This window comes from Lottia gigantea, assembly GCF_000327385.1.
Source record: "Lottia gigantea unplaced genomic scaffold LOTGIsca_100, whole genome shotgun sequence".
NCBI lineage: Eukaryota > Metazoa > Mollusca > Gastropoda > Lottiidae > Lottia > Lottia gigantea.
Window position 1 is genome coordinate 421,727 of NW_008706748.1, and position 13,425 is coordinate 435,151.

The 13,425-nt window shown below is 31.1% G+C and overlaps 5 protein-coding genes across 5 annotated transcripts; 2 read left to right on the top strand and 3 right to left on the bottom strand.

The window, feature by feature from the left end:
- Nucleotides 1-9: 9 nt before the first annotated feature.
- On the bottom strand, nucleotides 10-1,325 carry LOTGIDRAFT_170538 (hypothetical protein; the record flags this gene model as incomplete). The annotated part of the gene is made up of 2 exons (XM_009046353.1): nucleotides 10-665; nucleotides 857-1,325. 2 exons carry the CDS (start codon nucleotides 1,323-1,325, stop codon nucleotides 10-12), a joined length of 1,125 nt encoding a protein of 374 aa, XP_009044601.1.
- A 960-nt stretch (nucleotides 1,326-2,285) lies between these two features.
- LOTGIDRAFT_170539 (hypothetical protein) lies at nucleotides 2,286-5,060 on the bottom strand (the record flags this gene model as incomplete). The annotated part of the gene is made up of 2 exons (XM_009046354.1): nucleotides 2,286-3,958; nucleotides 4,925-5,060. 2 exons carry the CDS (start codon nucleotides 5,058-5,060, stop codon nucleotides 2,286-2,288), a joined length of 1,809 nt encoding a protein of 602 aa, XP_009044602.1.
- Nucleotides 5,061-7,676: 2,616 nt separating this feature from the next.
- Nucleotides 7,677-8,042, top strand: LOTGIDRAFT_170540 (hypothetical protein; the record flags this gene model as incomplete). Its single annotated transcript, XM_009046355.1, has 1 exon — nucleotides 7,677-8,042. The coding sequence occupies one exon, from the start codon at nucleotides 7,677-7,679 to the stop codon at nucleotides 8,040-8,042; it is 366 nt and encodes a 121-aa protein (XP_009044603.1).
- A 231-nt stretch (nucleotides 8,043-8,273) lies between these two features.
- On the top strand, nucleotides 8,274-9,005 carry LOTGIDRAFT_135759 (hypothetical protein; the record flags this gene model as incomplete). Its single annotated transcript, XM_009046356.1, has 1 exon — nucleotides 8,274-9,005. One exon carries the CDS (start codon nucleotides 8,274-8,276, stop codon nucleotides 9,003-9,005), a length of 732 nt encoding a protein of 243 aa, XP_009044604.1.
- Nucleotides 9,006-11,147: 2,142 nt separating this feature from the next.
- Nucleotides 11,148-13,197, bottom strand: LOTGIDRAFT_170542 (hypothetical protein; the record flags this gene model as incomplete). The annotated part of the gene is made up of 2 exons (XM_009046357.1): nucleotides 11,148-12,625; nucleotides 12,708-13,197. 2 exons carry the CDS (start codon nucleotides 13,195-13,197, stop codon nucleotides 11,148-11,150), a joined length of 1,968 nt encoding a protein of 655 aa, XP_009044605.1.
- Between the last annotated feature and the right edge of the window lie 228 nt (nucleotides 13,198-13,425).

Consider the following 13,425-nt stretch of genomic DNA (forward strand, 5'->3'; position numbering starts at 1 on the left):
CCCAAATGACTAGGTGTTGAATAGATTAATTATGTTATCTCTTTTTGAATTATCACTTTGTGTTTCACTTTGTGAAATACTTTCAGTTTCACTTCGTGTTTCACTTTGTGAAATAAATTCCTTAAATACATTACAAATTTCATCCATTTGGTTCGTTTCAAATATTTTTCTATTTGCCGAAACTCTTCCTCCTTTAATAGATCGTCTGATATAATGTCTTATAAAAGGATTAGTGTGAGTATGTTTCGGAACCATTCGAGTAGTTTCATACCATTCTTCTTCAACCATTTCTTTATCGTAATGATACAAATAATACCAACCCTTAAAAGATAACGATGGAGCCGTTAGATTATTGGACATATTTTGGTTTACAACTTCTTTCGTGACTTGGTTATATTTTATCAAACAACTTCCAAGACATAACGTATCTCTTTTAGCGTAAGGTTCCCATTCGTGTCTTAAAGATTCCCAGTTATCTTTGGTGTATTTTGAAATACCGATATCAGTGATCTTTCTCAAATTCATTGGTAGATTAGATGAATTTCCCCATGCCGCCAAACTAGATGTTTCATGTTGATAGGAACATGTGAAATTAATATGTTTTAAATAATTATTATTACTTGTTATTTCTTTCTGTCTTTTCCATTTTTTCTGTAAATCTTCATCTGTGTATGGATTAGATAAAGGTAAAGATAGAATTCATCTGGGTGTTTTTAAAGGGCATTGTGTTAGTTTTTTTTTATATTTTTAAGCACGATCCAGTTATCAAAATTGCTACCGTTATGAGAAATTAATATTAATCTCTTCCTATCATATTCACCTAAATATTTCAACATTTGATCTATACAATCTGTACCTACAAATATTTCTACTATTTTCATTAGTTTATCATAAAATTCTTCTGGAACATTATCTGTAAGATTTAAATCTGGACAGAGATTATTTATTCTGTCTAACACTTTTCTTAGTTTTTCTAAATTAATTAACGTACACGCATAAGGAATTGCTTTACGCGTTTCACTTTCTGAATACGTTTCACAATCCCAAGCAAATAACCCAGCATCACTTATACTTGAAAACACGTTTAGTTTCAGAGGTGAAACCTGTGTTACTGCGTTATCGTCTCTACACGTTTTCCAAACTTGTTCATAATTATCTTCTATTTCTTTAATACCCAAAATTTTTTTGAGTAGTTCAGTTCCTCTTCCATCTTTTAATTTCTTTAAAATTGTCTTTAAGTAAAAAGATACTTCCTGTAAAGTACCAACCAGAAGGGTCAGATTTTTCTTCCATATTTCTAAAGATAGTATGAAAAGTTTTGGCATTAAAACCAAGAAGTTTCATAAATTGTTTGTGCTTTCCATCTATTTCAATTTGTCCTTTAAATGTTAAAAATTTATTGGAAACAACCTTGATAATATTTGAAAATAACACGTTTTCTATGAATGTTTCATTATCATTAATTTCAATTGATTCATTCATATTTTTTTATATATGCTTTTTTAATGATCTATTTTTAAGTATTTTTTTTAACTTTTATTGTTGATATTTCCATCTCAAATTTTTCTAGAATTTCATTGAATTTTTCCAATTCTTCTATTGTTATGTTCTTATCTTCTCTTGATCTTTCGAAAAATTTAAATAATTTATTAAGATATGTATTTAAAATTTCTGTTTTCTTTTTATAATAAGATTCCTGTTTTGATGTATAACCTATAGCAATCAACCCACAAGATGAAGTTTGAATAGCAGTAATTATGGCTAATACAGTGGGATAAGTATTGGAACCATTAATCCACCAGTTACAGCCGTTGCAGTTGTTGTTAGAACTACTGTTAGAACTACACTCAGTGTTTTAAAAACAGAATCAATTCTAATCCATCTTTTCTTACATTTATTATATTGTTCTAGTTTTACTTTTAACTCGTTTTGTTTGTCTATCATATATTGTTGTCTACTTTCGAGTTCCATTTTTAAGACATTAAATTAAGTGAATTTCTGATAAAGAAAAAGATGGATATTGTTCAATATTTACAATAGGGAACCCTTTAATCTCTATACCTCCTCCTATTATTTTTCGTTTATCTGTTATCATTACTTCGGGTGTAAAAATAGTAACTTTTACAGATGCTAATGATATTTCTTCTTTCGAATTATTAATCTTATTTAGATGAACTGTAAATTTTTTTTTTCAATATTAATCTCTATACTACATTTACAAGTATATATACCACCAACTTCTTTATTACTATCTCCTTCATGACGTTCAATTATTGATGAAAATATTATAAATTCTTTATCTTGTTGACTTTTGTGAATATCAATTGAGGTAAATCAGGATAATATTTTCGTACATTGAGTGAAAAACTAGTATTAACAAAATATAGTTTTACATATTCAAAGTCTAATGTTCTTAAAAACGTATAACTCTTTATTGTGTGTGGTTTTTGTGGAGTTGGATTTCTAATAATGTTTATCGATGGTGAGCTTTCCGTCTTTAATATCATATCAAAATTACCTATTGAAAGAATATCGCTGTCATTGTCTGGTATTATTGACATTCTAAAGGTGTCTATATATTTTCCATTTGTTTTAATTTCATACATATGATTAGGCTTGTTGTTTTCATCATTAACTTCCAAATCTTTATTTTCAACATATTCACCATCTTTGATAAATTCGAAAATCTTACTGGCGTTAAAATAGTTAGATGGATGAGAGAAGAAGATTGAATCGATTTTAACTTTTACAGGAAAAAGAATTTCAATTAGAGATTTACATCGGAAATTAAAGTTTCCTGAATCATCAAATATGTTTTTAACGTTTCCACTTATATATGAAAATACTTTTATTTTTAATATAAATCCATATCCTTCCAACTGAAATGTTGTTTCACTTGTAGGAATACGTTCAGTATTTCTCACACTGAAAACTGGAAGATTGAAATAATATAATTTTTTATTTTCCTTGAGATGTTTTTCTAATGTGGCTATATTTTTTTCCTGTTTTAAAACTTCGTTATTAATAGTAGTTATCTGTTGTTGAATCTCGCTATCATAAATATTTTGTATCAGTTGATTAATATTTGTTAGTTCTTTTTTTAATTCAGTTTTAAATTTAGTTTCTAGAGCAGTTGATTCCTTTTGCCATGTGTCTTCACTTATACCTGGTTTAATATTATTTATTAGTTGTTTAAGATCTATTTTTTGTTTTCCTATCTTATAATCTAATTTAGATATTAATGATTTTAAATTTTCTAATTGAGTTTTATCTACTAGATTGAGTAATTGTTTTTGAATAGCATCTATTTCACTATTATCATTGAGTTTGGTTTCTAATTCAGTTAAGTTTTCTTCACTTATACCTGGTTTAATATTATCTATTAATTGTTTAAGATCTATTTTTTGCTTTGTTACCTTATCATCTAAATTAGATATTAATGATCTTAAATTTTGAAATTGAGTTTTATCTACTACATTAACTAATTGTTGTTGAATGGCGACTATTTCACTATTATCATTGAGTTTGGTTTCTAATTCAGTTAATTTTTCTTCACTTATACCTGGTTTAATATTATCTATTAATTGTTTAAGATCTATTTTTTGCTTTGTTACCTTATCATCTAAATTAGATATTAATGATCTTAAATTTTGAAATTGAGTTTTATCTACTACATTAACTAATTGTTGTTGAATGGCGACTATTTCACTATTATCATTGAGTTTGGTTTCTAATTCAGTTAATTTTTCTTCACTTATACCTGGATTAATATTGGCTATCATTTGTTTAAGATCTATTTTTTGTTTTGTTATCTTATCATCTAAATTAGATAATAATGAACTAAAACTTTCTAACTGAGTTTTATCTACTAGATTGTCTAATTGTTGTTGAATGGCGACTTTTTCACTATTATCATTGAGTTTGGTTTCTAATGCGGCTAATTCATCTTCACTTATACCTGGTTTAATATTATCTATTAGCTGTTTAAGATCTATTTTTTGTTTTGTTATCTTATCATCTAATTTAGATATTTATGATTTCAAATTTTGTAACTGAGTTTTATCTACTAAATTGAGTAATTGTTTTTGAATAGCATCTATTTCACTATTATCATTGAGTTTGGTTTCTAATTCAGTTAAGTTTTCTTCACTTATACCTGGTTTAACATTATCTATTAGTTGTTTAAGGTCTATTTTTTTTTGTTATCTTATCATCTAATTTAGATATTAATAATGTTAAATTTTCTAATTGAGTTTTATCCACTACATTAAGTAATTGTTCTTCAATAAAACTTTTCAAACTTGTTACTTCTTGTTGTAAATTAGTATCATCAATAAAATCTTTATTATTTATTTGTCGTTTGAAGTATCTTTTCACATCGCCTATTCTTTCTTTTAAATGTTCTTTATTTACTTCAATTAAATTTGATCGATCCATTAAATATTTCTTGTGAACAGCGTCATAATCATTTTCTGGTAATTTTAAAATAGTTATGGTAAAATTATTCATATCTAAATCACCTTGAAGTTTGTCTCTAATTTGATCCACAAAGTAAGGTTTTGCTTTATTTATTATTTATGTTGTTGTGTTAGGTTTTTTAGTATCTAAAGGTAAAGAACCTAATCCAAATTTATTCGCCATTTTTATTAAGTTAAATTTATTATAATTTCTTCAAATTGTTTTCCTAAACTCAACTGATATAAAACCCAAAGTGAAAGTTGACCACAAAATTTTTGACCCGGTAATTGAAATTGAAATGTTGAACATTTGATTGGTTTATTAGTTAATTTCACTATCTCTTCAGTGGGTTCTAATCCAAAAGAATCGAAGAAATAAAAGTTATTTAAAGAGTCTTTGTATAAAGCAGAGTGATGAACTCCTTTTTGATCTGAAGTATGTATATTTGTTATCGCATAAAATTTACCTTTCTTATATTTGAGATTATTTATTTCATCTCTCATACAATGATAAAACGGTGATATATTTAACTCATTTGCCCATTTCATAAGTTGCAAGTTTGTAGTTGTATCGGTTCCGTATTTATCGAGAAAGATATTCATTTTTAAAAGTCAGTTTTTTGAAGTTCGTTTTGATAAAACCTACCTATGATTTGTTCTTTGTCTTGATCGATTAATTCATATGTTGGAGGTGATGTGGTGTTTACTTTATCTACGATAAATATTCGTTTGTCCAAAATCCAACGTAACCTTTTTCGAATTTGCTTTTATATTTGAAAATACGAACGCGATATTTTGTGTGTGAATTGACTTATATAATATTTGGATTATTTGAGGCTTGTGTTGGTGTAATACCTATGGATGAATGAAATTTGTTATTGTATTCATCTACAACCTCTGGTAATATTTTAAGCCATTTTTGGGATTTCAATTCCGTGAACTTTTTGAATAATTTAATTTTTAGAGTCATGTTAAATCTTTCTATTACTACAGCTTTACCTTCATTATGCGTGCTGTAAATTTCAAATCCTAGAGATTTCATATTTTTGTTATAAATTCACTTCCTTTATCTACCCACAGTTTTTCTGGATGTCGGTTAGATTGTTTCATAATCGTTTCAAATTTCTCTCAGATAATGATTGTAAAATTTCACCCTGTTTCATACCAGTTAAAAAGTATTTTTTTTATTAAATGCAGCCTGTATTCAGCCATTGTGATTACACAACAGTAGTATATGTGTTTTCTGATATAGCGCATCCAGTTTGATCCGGTTTTTGAGATGGAAGGTATATGTCTTTTCGGATATGATGCGTTTCACTTCTGTGCATGCGCAGCTTTTTCAATGCGTCATATCCGAAAAGACACAACTGTTAAAATGTATTATAACAGACTTCCCCAAACTGTTAAAAATGTATTATAACAGACTTCCCAAACTGTTAAAAAAATATATCATAACAGATTCCTCCCAAACTGTATTATAAATTACCCAAACCACAGACAAGAATCACTAATAATAATACAGTATAAAATAACCGCATTAAAAAAAATGAAAATGTCTTTAATTTTAAAACATGAACAAAAAAAATTCGAAGGAGACGGTTTCTTCTCTGCGCTAACATCTCTCATCCCCAAAGTGGCCAACTTTGTCTCAAACAACAAATCCCTCATTTCCTCAGAAGCGCAAGCTCTTGAATCTGTGGCAAAAGCAGGAGTAAATATTAGCGATGCAGTGAAAAAATCTGACGAACTTAAAGAACTGCAGTTAATAAGAGAACTAAGAAACAAGAGACTAGAACGACAAGCCCTAGAAAAACAAGGAAAAGGGTTTAAAATCATTGGATAAAAATGGCAAGCAAAAATTACAGATTGGATCCAATCTTTCAATTGTATGATCCGATTCAATATTCGTTCAACAAGAAGAAAGAGGATTATGTAATCATCTCACCATCGGTAGGGACAAAGACCCAAATAAACGACGGAGGAAGAGTTACCTTTGAAATTAATTCGTTGTCCAATTGGTTGCTGATTTCCGATGCCCATTTCCGATGCGATTTCAAAATCAAAGACGCCACTCAGAATCGAATTCAACAAACCAATACGACTTTAGAAACTTCTTTCCGTCTTTATTCAGCGAAATGGTTTTGGAAGCTGGTTCAAATCCGATAGAGACCATAAAACACCCGGCGAGTTTGACACAATGTTGAAAACGGTTCTGTATCCCAAAAACTACGATTCAGTTTCGGGATGGATTCCCGATGTTGGTGACGGAGAAGTTTTAAAAGAACCGGTAAGAAATCTTGCAAATGATGCCGATTTAGCTAGAGTTAGAGTTGTTGCTAGAAACACACTGGAAAGAGTGACTCGCGGAGTAAATCACGGATTTGAAAAACGAGCGCTTCAATACAACAATGTTGTCGAGAACAACAGATGGGGTAATTACGTTAATTGGAAGTTGTATCCTTTATTTGGTCTTTTGGAACACAGAAAGGTTTTCATAGGTTTACCGTATAAAATTCATTTGCAAAGAGAAATCAACGACAACAAGATATTCTTTGGTGAAAACAACTCTGACGCAAAATTGGAAATAACGAATATCCAACTTTACATACCGGTAATCACTCCTTCCGTAGAAGTGGAAACGAGAATATTCAACTTTTTAACCAAAGACATCGAAATTGCTTTTCTTCGTCGTAACGAAGTAGGTAGCATGACTTTAACGGGAGAATCCACCACGTGGCCAATCACCAACACCGTCAAACCAGCGAGATATCTAATGGTCGGTTTCAAAAACTTGCCAGACTCTCAGACAAACAACAACAACATTTTCAGAGTGGCATTGAACCATACTCAAGATCCCATCATTCGCACAGTTCAAGTCAGATTGAACAACGATAATTATCCCAATCAACCTTTGACAATTGATCCTTCCAAAAAAGATTACAACGAATTGTACAGAAACTATAAAAACATGTGCGAATTGTTTGGAAATACGCCTCAGTTTGAATACACAGATTTTTCACTCAATCATCCAATCTTTTGTTTCGATCTGTCAGCCCATCAAGAAGATCTTTTCAAAACAGGGGTAAACATAAATATTCACATCGATAAAACACAAGGAGATGTAACCGGCTACTGTTTATTGCTGGAAGAAGCAAAACATTTGATTAAAATATCAGATAGAAGAATGATAAGAATTGAATAAAAAAACACCCTTTAAAAATGAAACCAGAAACTTTAGTTATGAAAATAATAGAAGCTATCGAAACGAATTCGCCGACTCTAATAACTTACAACGGTAAAAAAGTGCATATAACCCAAAAGATTATCGATAAATACAAACATTGCAAAGTCAGACACGATATAGACTTGGAAAGAATTGATGAGAATTTAACTAAAAAAGGTGGATTTTTACCTTTCTTACCTTTAATCTTTGCTGGTTTAGCTGCAGCTGGTGCAACTGCTGGTGGAGCTGCTGGGATATCCAAAGCTGTCAACGATAAGAAAGCTGAAGCCGCTGCAAACGCCGAAGCGCGTAGACACAATTTGGCAATGGAAAGAGAAGCACGAGGTGGTTCGGGAGTATGAGATATATTAGGGACGGTTAAAGAATTTGGACAAAGATTTGGCGAAGAAACCAAGAAAACCGTTAAAGAGGGATTAAGCAAATTAATAGATAAAATCGACACTGGAGAAATGAAGGTCAAACACAAGGGCAACGCCATATTTTTTAAAAACATACCTTCAGGCGAGGGAATCTTCCTTTCAAAGTATAAAGGCAACGGGGTGATTTTTGGTACGAAAATGTAATAAATAAAAATGGGCAAGAAATTCAAACATTCGGACATATTTCCTAGTAACCCAATGCTCATGTGTATTTGCGGTAGTTCAGGTTCTGGGAAAACTCATCTCACTTTTAACATGTTGACAACACCAAACCGTTTAGAATTCGATTCTCTGTATATCTACACAACAACACCAGAGCAATCGTATTATCAATTCCTCAAAGCTTTAGAATATTTACCAAAGAAAGACGTTCAAGACATATTTCAATATTACGAAGAAAACGAAGAAGAAGTGGAAATAAAAGATATCATAGAAAACTTCATTAAATCAAAGAATCCATCTTTCAATCCAACGGATATAAAAGTTTTTCTTACGAAAAATGTTAATGATCTAGACTTGTCTAATATTGATAGCAATCGAAAGAACTTAATATTGTTTGACGACTGCATAGCGCAAAGAAATCAAACTGTTCAACAAGAATTCTTCACCAAAGGAAGACATCACAACTGTCACTGCATATACCAATCCCAATCTTTTTACGGGATGGATTCTATATTCAATAGAAAAAATGCAAATTGTTTTTTATTATTTGAATTAAATGATAAAGATTTATCTCAAATCATTCAGTCTATAAATCACGGAAAGGATAGAGATACATTTAAAAAGGTTTGTAAAGCTCAATGGAGAAACCCAGATGATCATGGATATGTATTTGTAAATACTAGAAAACCTGCGGGAGAAAGAGTTATGATCGATATATGTTAATTTTATTTTTTTAAAAATGACGGATTGGAATAATTTTTTAAAAAGAAATAGAGAATATATCAAAGCTAAGAAAAAAATAAAGACCCAAGTTGAAAATAACAGATTGCAACAACTCGGATTAACGGAAAATCTCTATTTCACCCATATTAAAAAGTCAAGAAGATATTAAAAAGAGACTCGTTATAGAACCCACCCCTCATATAGAACCCAAAGCGATTGAATATAATGGTATTATAATTAAGACATTAGATGATATAAAACGTCTTTTTTCAAACCCTGACCCAGATTTACCAAAGAGTATTTCACCAATCATTGATGAAGTGGGGTTATTGTTTAATGGTTTTAGAATAAGATTTAGTGGAAATTCACCACAATTCAAAATCGACACAAAAGACTTTATATTTACATTAACGAGAGGGTTAATAGATTTAATGAATGGCGAGGATGTTGAAATTGCCGATTACAAGGATTTAGTAGCATACTCAAAATTTCTACATGCGATCAGAAAGTCAGGACCCGAAACAAGAATATTGAAAGAAGTTGATTTATATATAACAAAAGTTATTGAGCAAGAGGATGTAGATGATTATGCAGAAGAGTATCCACCAATAATACAAGAAATAGACGAATTCGAAGATATGGTGGCATCTGGACAAGGTATAACTTTTTTATCCGACAACAATAAAGAATGCTTAATAGATTAGAAATAATATTAGCGGCCATGAAGGAAGGTCATCAATTGGACAGCCAATACAACGAAGTCAATGGCATATTAAAACGGCTTTTGGAGAAAAAAATCATCACTAAAAAAGACTATATAAACGTCATTAAAAATGTCCAATAAAGAACAATTGTTCGTTATCACCTCGAATAAATCAGACATTAAATTGTCTCTAGACTACGAGTATGAACTCGATCGCAATAAACAGTACGAACTGGGATTAAAGTATTTCTCCGTTTACAATTCCATAAGAAACATCAACGAAAAAAACAATCAACTAAAAATATCGACGGATAACGGAGTTACGTTCAAAACCATAAGCTTACTAGCGGGAAGCTATGAATACGTGGCCATCAACGATTACCTATCCGAATACGCAGGAAGCCTGAACGGCAAAAACAATATCGAATTCGAAGGTAATTTGAATCTGAACAAAATAAAACTGATCTTGAGAAATAACAGTCAAGTCGATTTCAACGTAGAAAATTCGTTGAATGCGTTACTAGGGTTCGATAAACGAATATACGCGCAATCGACATTGGCGCAGCACAAGGCCAACATCGAGAACGACATCGACGTGATCAACATTCACTGTAATTTGATCAACGGTGGATTTTTCAACAAGCACAAACGCCAAATCATATACAGCATACCGACTTTTACGGTGCCGATCGGATACAGAATTATAGAGAAACCGTTTCAAACGACCTATTTACCAGTCAATTCTTTCATGATCAAAGATATAAATCTGGAAATCAAAGACGGTAAAAACAGGTTCATAGACTTTGGCAACGAAGAAATTGTCATTCAACTTCATTTAAAACAATATTCATTCTCTTCTTGAATAGTAAGATAATCGAAATCATCAAATTCATAGTTTTCTTCAAAACTATACTCATCTTTGTCGTTGTAAGGATACATAATTCCTTCACTGTTTGGTGGTTTTCTTTTAACATTATTCAAATAACTTCTAAAAACTTTAGTTTGTTTATCATTTGGAATAACTACTCCATTGGTGAAACTTTTTTCCCATGGTTTATTAAATTCGTTCGACACATCATGTCCGCTTGCTAACTGAACGTAATCTTCTACACTTATCTTATCATTAGAATAATGTTTAAACGTTTTCTTTTCTTTTAAAACACCATCAGAAGTCAAAACGATGTTGTATTTTACTTTTGGTGCTAAATATAAAACAAATATAATTCCACCGTCACCGTAATCGTTTTTACCTTTGCAATAGTCTTTTTCGGAAACCAAACCAGCTCTGTTTAGTTTTTTCCAATTTTTGGATGAAATGTACAAACTATCGGTGTCGGTATAGTAAATTTCGGGTTTATAAAATCCATTTATGACGTGAATGAAATTGTTCATTATTTTTTTACTGTGAGATAAAACGAATGATCCCAAATGACTAGGTGTTAGTCGTGTAGATTTACTATCTTCGGTAGTAATCTCTTTTTCTTCAATTCCGTTTCAACACTATATTGAGTATCATTAATTTTCTCATAGGTTTTAACGCGTGAATCAAAGTTGGCCTGTAAAGTTGCTTCATTCCATAAATGTCTAGTTGTGAATATATCTTTCTGAATTGATTTACCATACAAGGAATTACCTAATAATTTCATGCAATTACTACCCACGATATTACCTTCTCGTTTATATTTATTTCTTAGATCTCTCAAAATTAAGATATAATCTCTATAGGGTGAAGTTTTAAAATTTTGTTCGTAAACTATACCATCTGATATTCTAATAATTCGTCCACCGGCTTTCACTATTTCTTGAATATCGACCGATGTTAAAACGTCGTGACAGAAACCATTTCTGAACCTGATTTTGTTACCAGTTTCCTTTTTACCTTCTTTATTCGTGAAAGTGATTTTATCTTTAGCTGGTATCGGTTGGAAGAACATGTTTTTGGGATAGTCAAACCACACTGTTAAAATAGCTGTTCTAGGTCTGAATTTTTGTTTATTGAAGAGTTTTACAAATTCTTTTTCTTCTTCTGGTAGAAACGGTCTTCCACTTTCCGCTCTCGGATATTCACTGTCTAAATCCGACATGGCGGAAGCGTATAAACCGTTAGCATCAAATGCCATTAGTTTAGTACATTCTATTTTTTTAAGTCTCGAATGAACCTCCGTTTTGTCTTTTGTGCTTGCACTGTATTCTTTGAATAAATCAATTATGTTATTACTTTCTGTTTGCGAAATATATTCCTTTAATACGTTACAAATTTCATCCATTTTGTTCGTTTCAAATGATTTTCTATTTGCCGAAACTCTTCCTCCTTTAATAGATCGTCTGATAAAATTTCTTATAAAAGGATTAGTGTGCGAATAAACTTTTTCTACGTTTTCTTTTTCGGTATGTTTCGCAACCATTCTAGTAGTTTCATACCATTCTTCTTCCACCATTTCTTTATCGTAATGATATAAATAATACCAACCCTTTAAAGATAAAGATGGAGCCGTTAGATTATTGGACATATTCTGGTTTACAACTTCTTTCGTGACTTGGTTGTATTTTATCAAACAAGCTCCCAAACAGAGAGTGTCTCTCTTGGCGTAAGGTTGCCATTCGTGTCTCAATTCCTCCCAGTTGTCTTGCGTGTATTTAGCGATATCTGCGTCGGCAATCTTTCTCAAATTCGCTGGGAGATTGGAAGAATTTCCCCATGCAGCCAAACTAGAGGATTCGTGTTGATAGGAACACGTGAAATTAATATGTTGTAAATAATTACCCTTTATTTCTTTCTGTCTTTTCCATTTTTTCTGTAAATCTTCATCCGTGTATGGATTAGATAAAGGAAAAGATAGAATTCCTCTGGGTGTTTTTAAAGGGCAATGCGTTAGTTTTTTTTGCATTTTTAAGCACGATCCAGTTGTCGAAACCACTACCGTTATGAGAAATTAATATTAATCTCTTTCTATCATATTGACCTAAATATTTCAACATTTGATCTATACAATCTGTACCTACAAATAGTTCTACTACATTCATTAGTTTATCATAAAATTCTTCTGGAACATTATCAGTAGGATTTATATTTGGAAAGATATTTTTTATCGTTTCTAACTTTTTTCTTAGTTTTTCTAAATTAATTAAGGTGCAGGCATAAGGAATTGCTCTTCGACTGTTTTTTTCTGAATACGTTTCGCAATCCCAAGCGAATAACGCATCATCGCTCATACTCGAAAGCACGTTTAGTTTGAGGGGTGAAACCTGTGTTACTGCGTTATCGTCTCTACACGTTTTCCACACCTGTTCGTAATTGTCTTCTATTTCTTGAATTCCCAAACTTTTTTGGCTTCTTCTAATCAGACAGAAATGCGAGTTGTGTAAGTAAAAAACCCAATCTAATTCATCGTGAACGTCTCTGGGATGAAAATGTCTGTTTTTGGGATTATAAATTTGAAACGAAGTGTTAAATTTCTTGTTGAATTCCTTCATTCTAGCACAAGTCATCACTCCTTTTCTATTTGCTTTTGAAAACCCATTGAAATTCTTGAAATTCTTGAAATTCTCTCGTGTAGTCTTCGTTTAAAACACGATTGACGCACTTTACAAAGCAGTGACCATCTGTAGGTATGTAACAATTTTCGCCTTCGTATTCATTGATCTTTTTTAGTAGATCAGTTCCTCCTCTACCAACTCTCGATCTTTTGATTTCTTGGAAATTGTCTTTCATTAAAA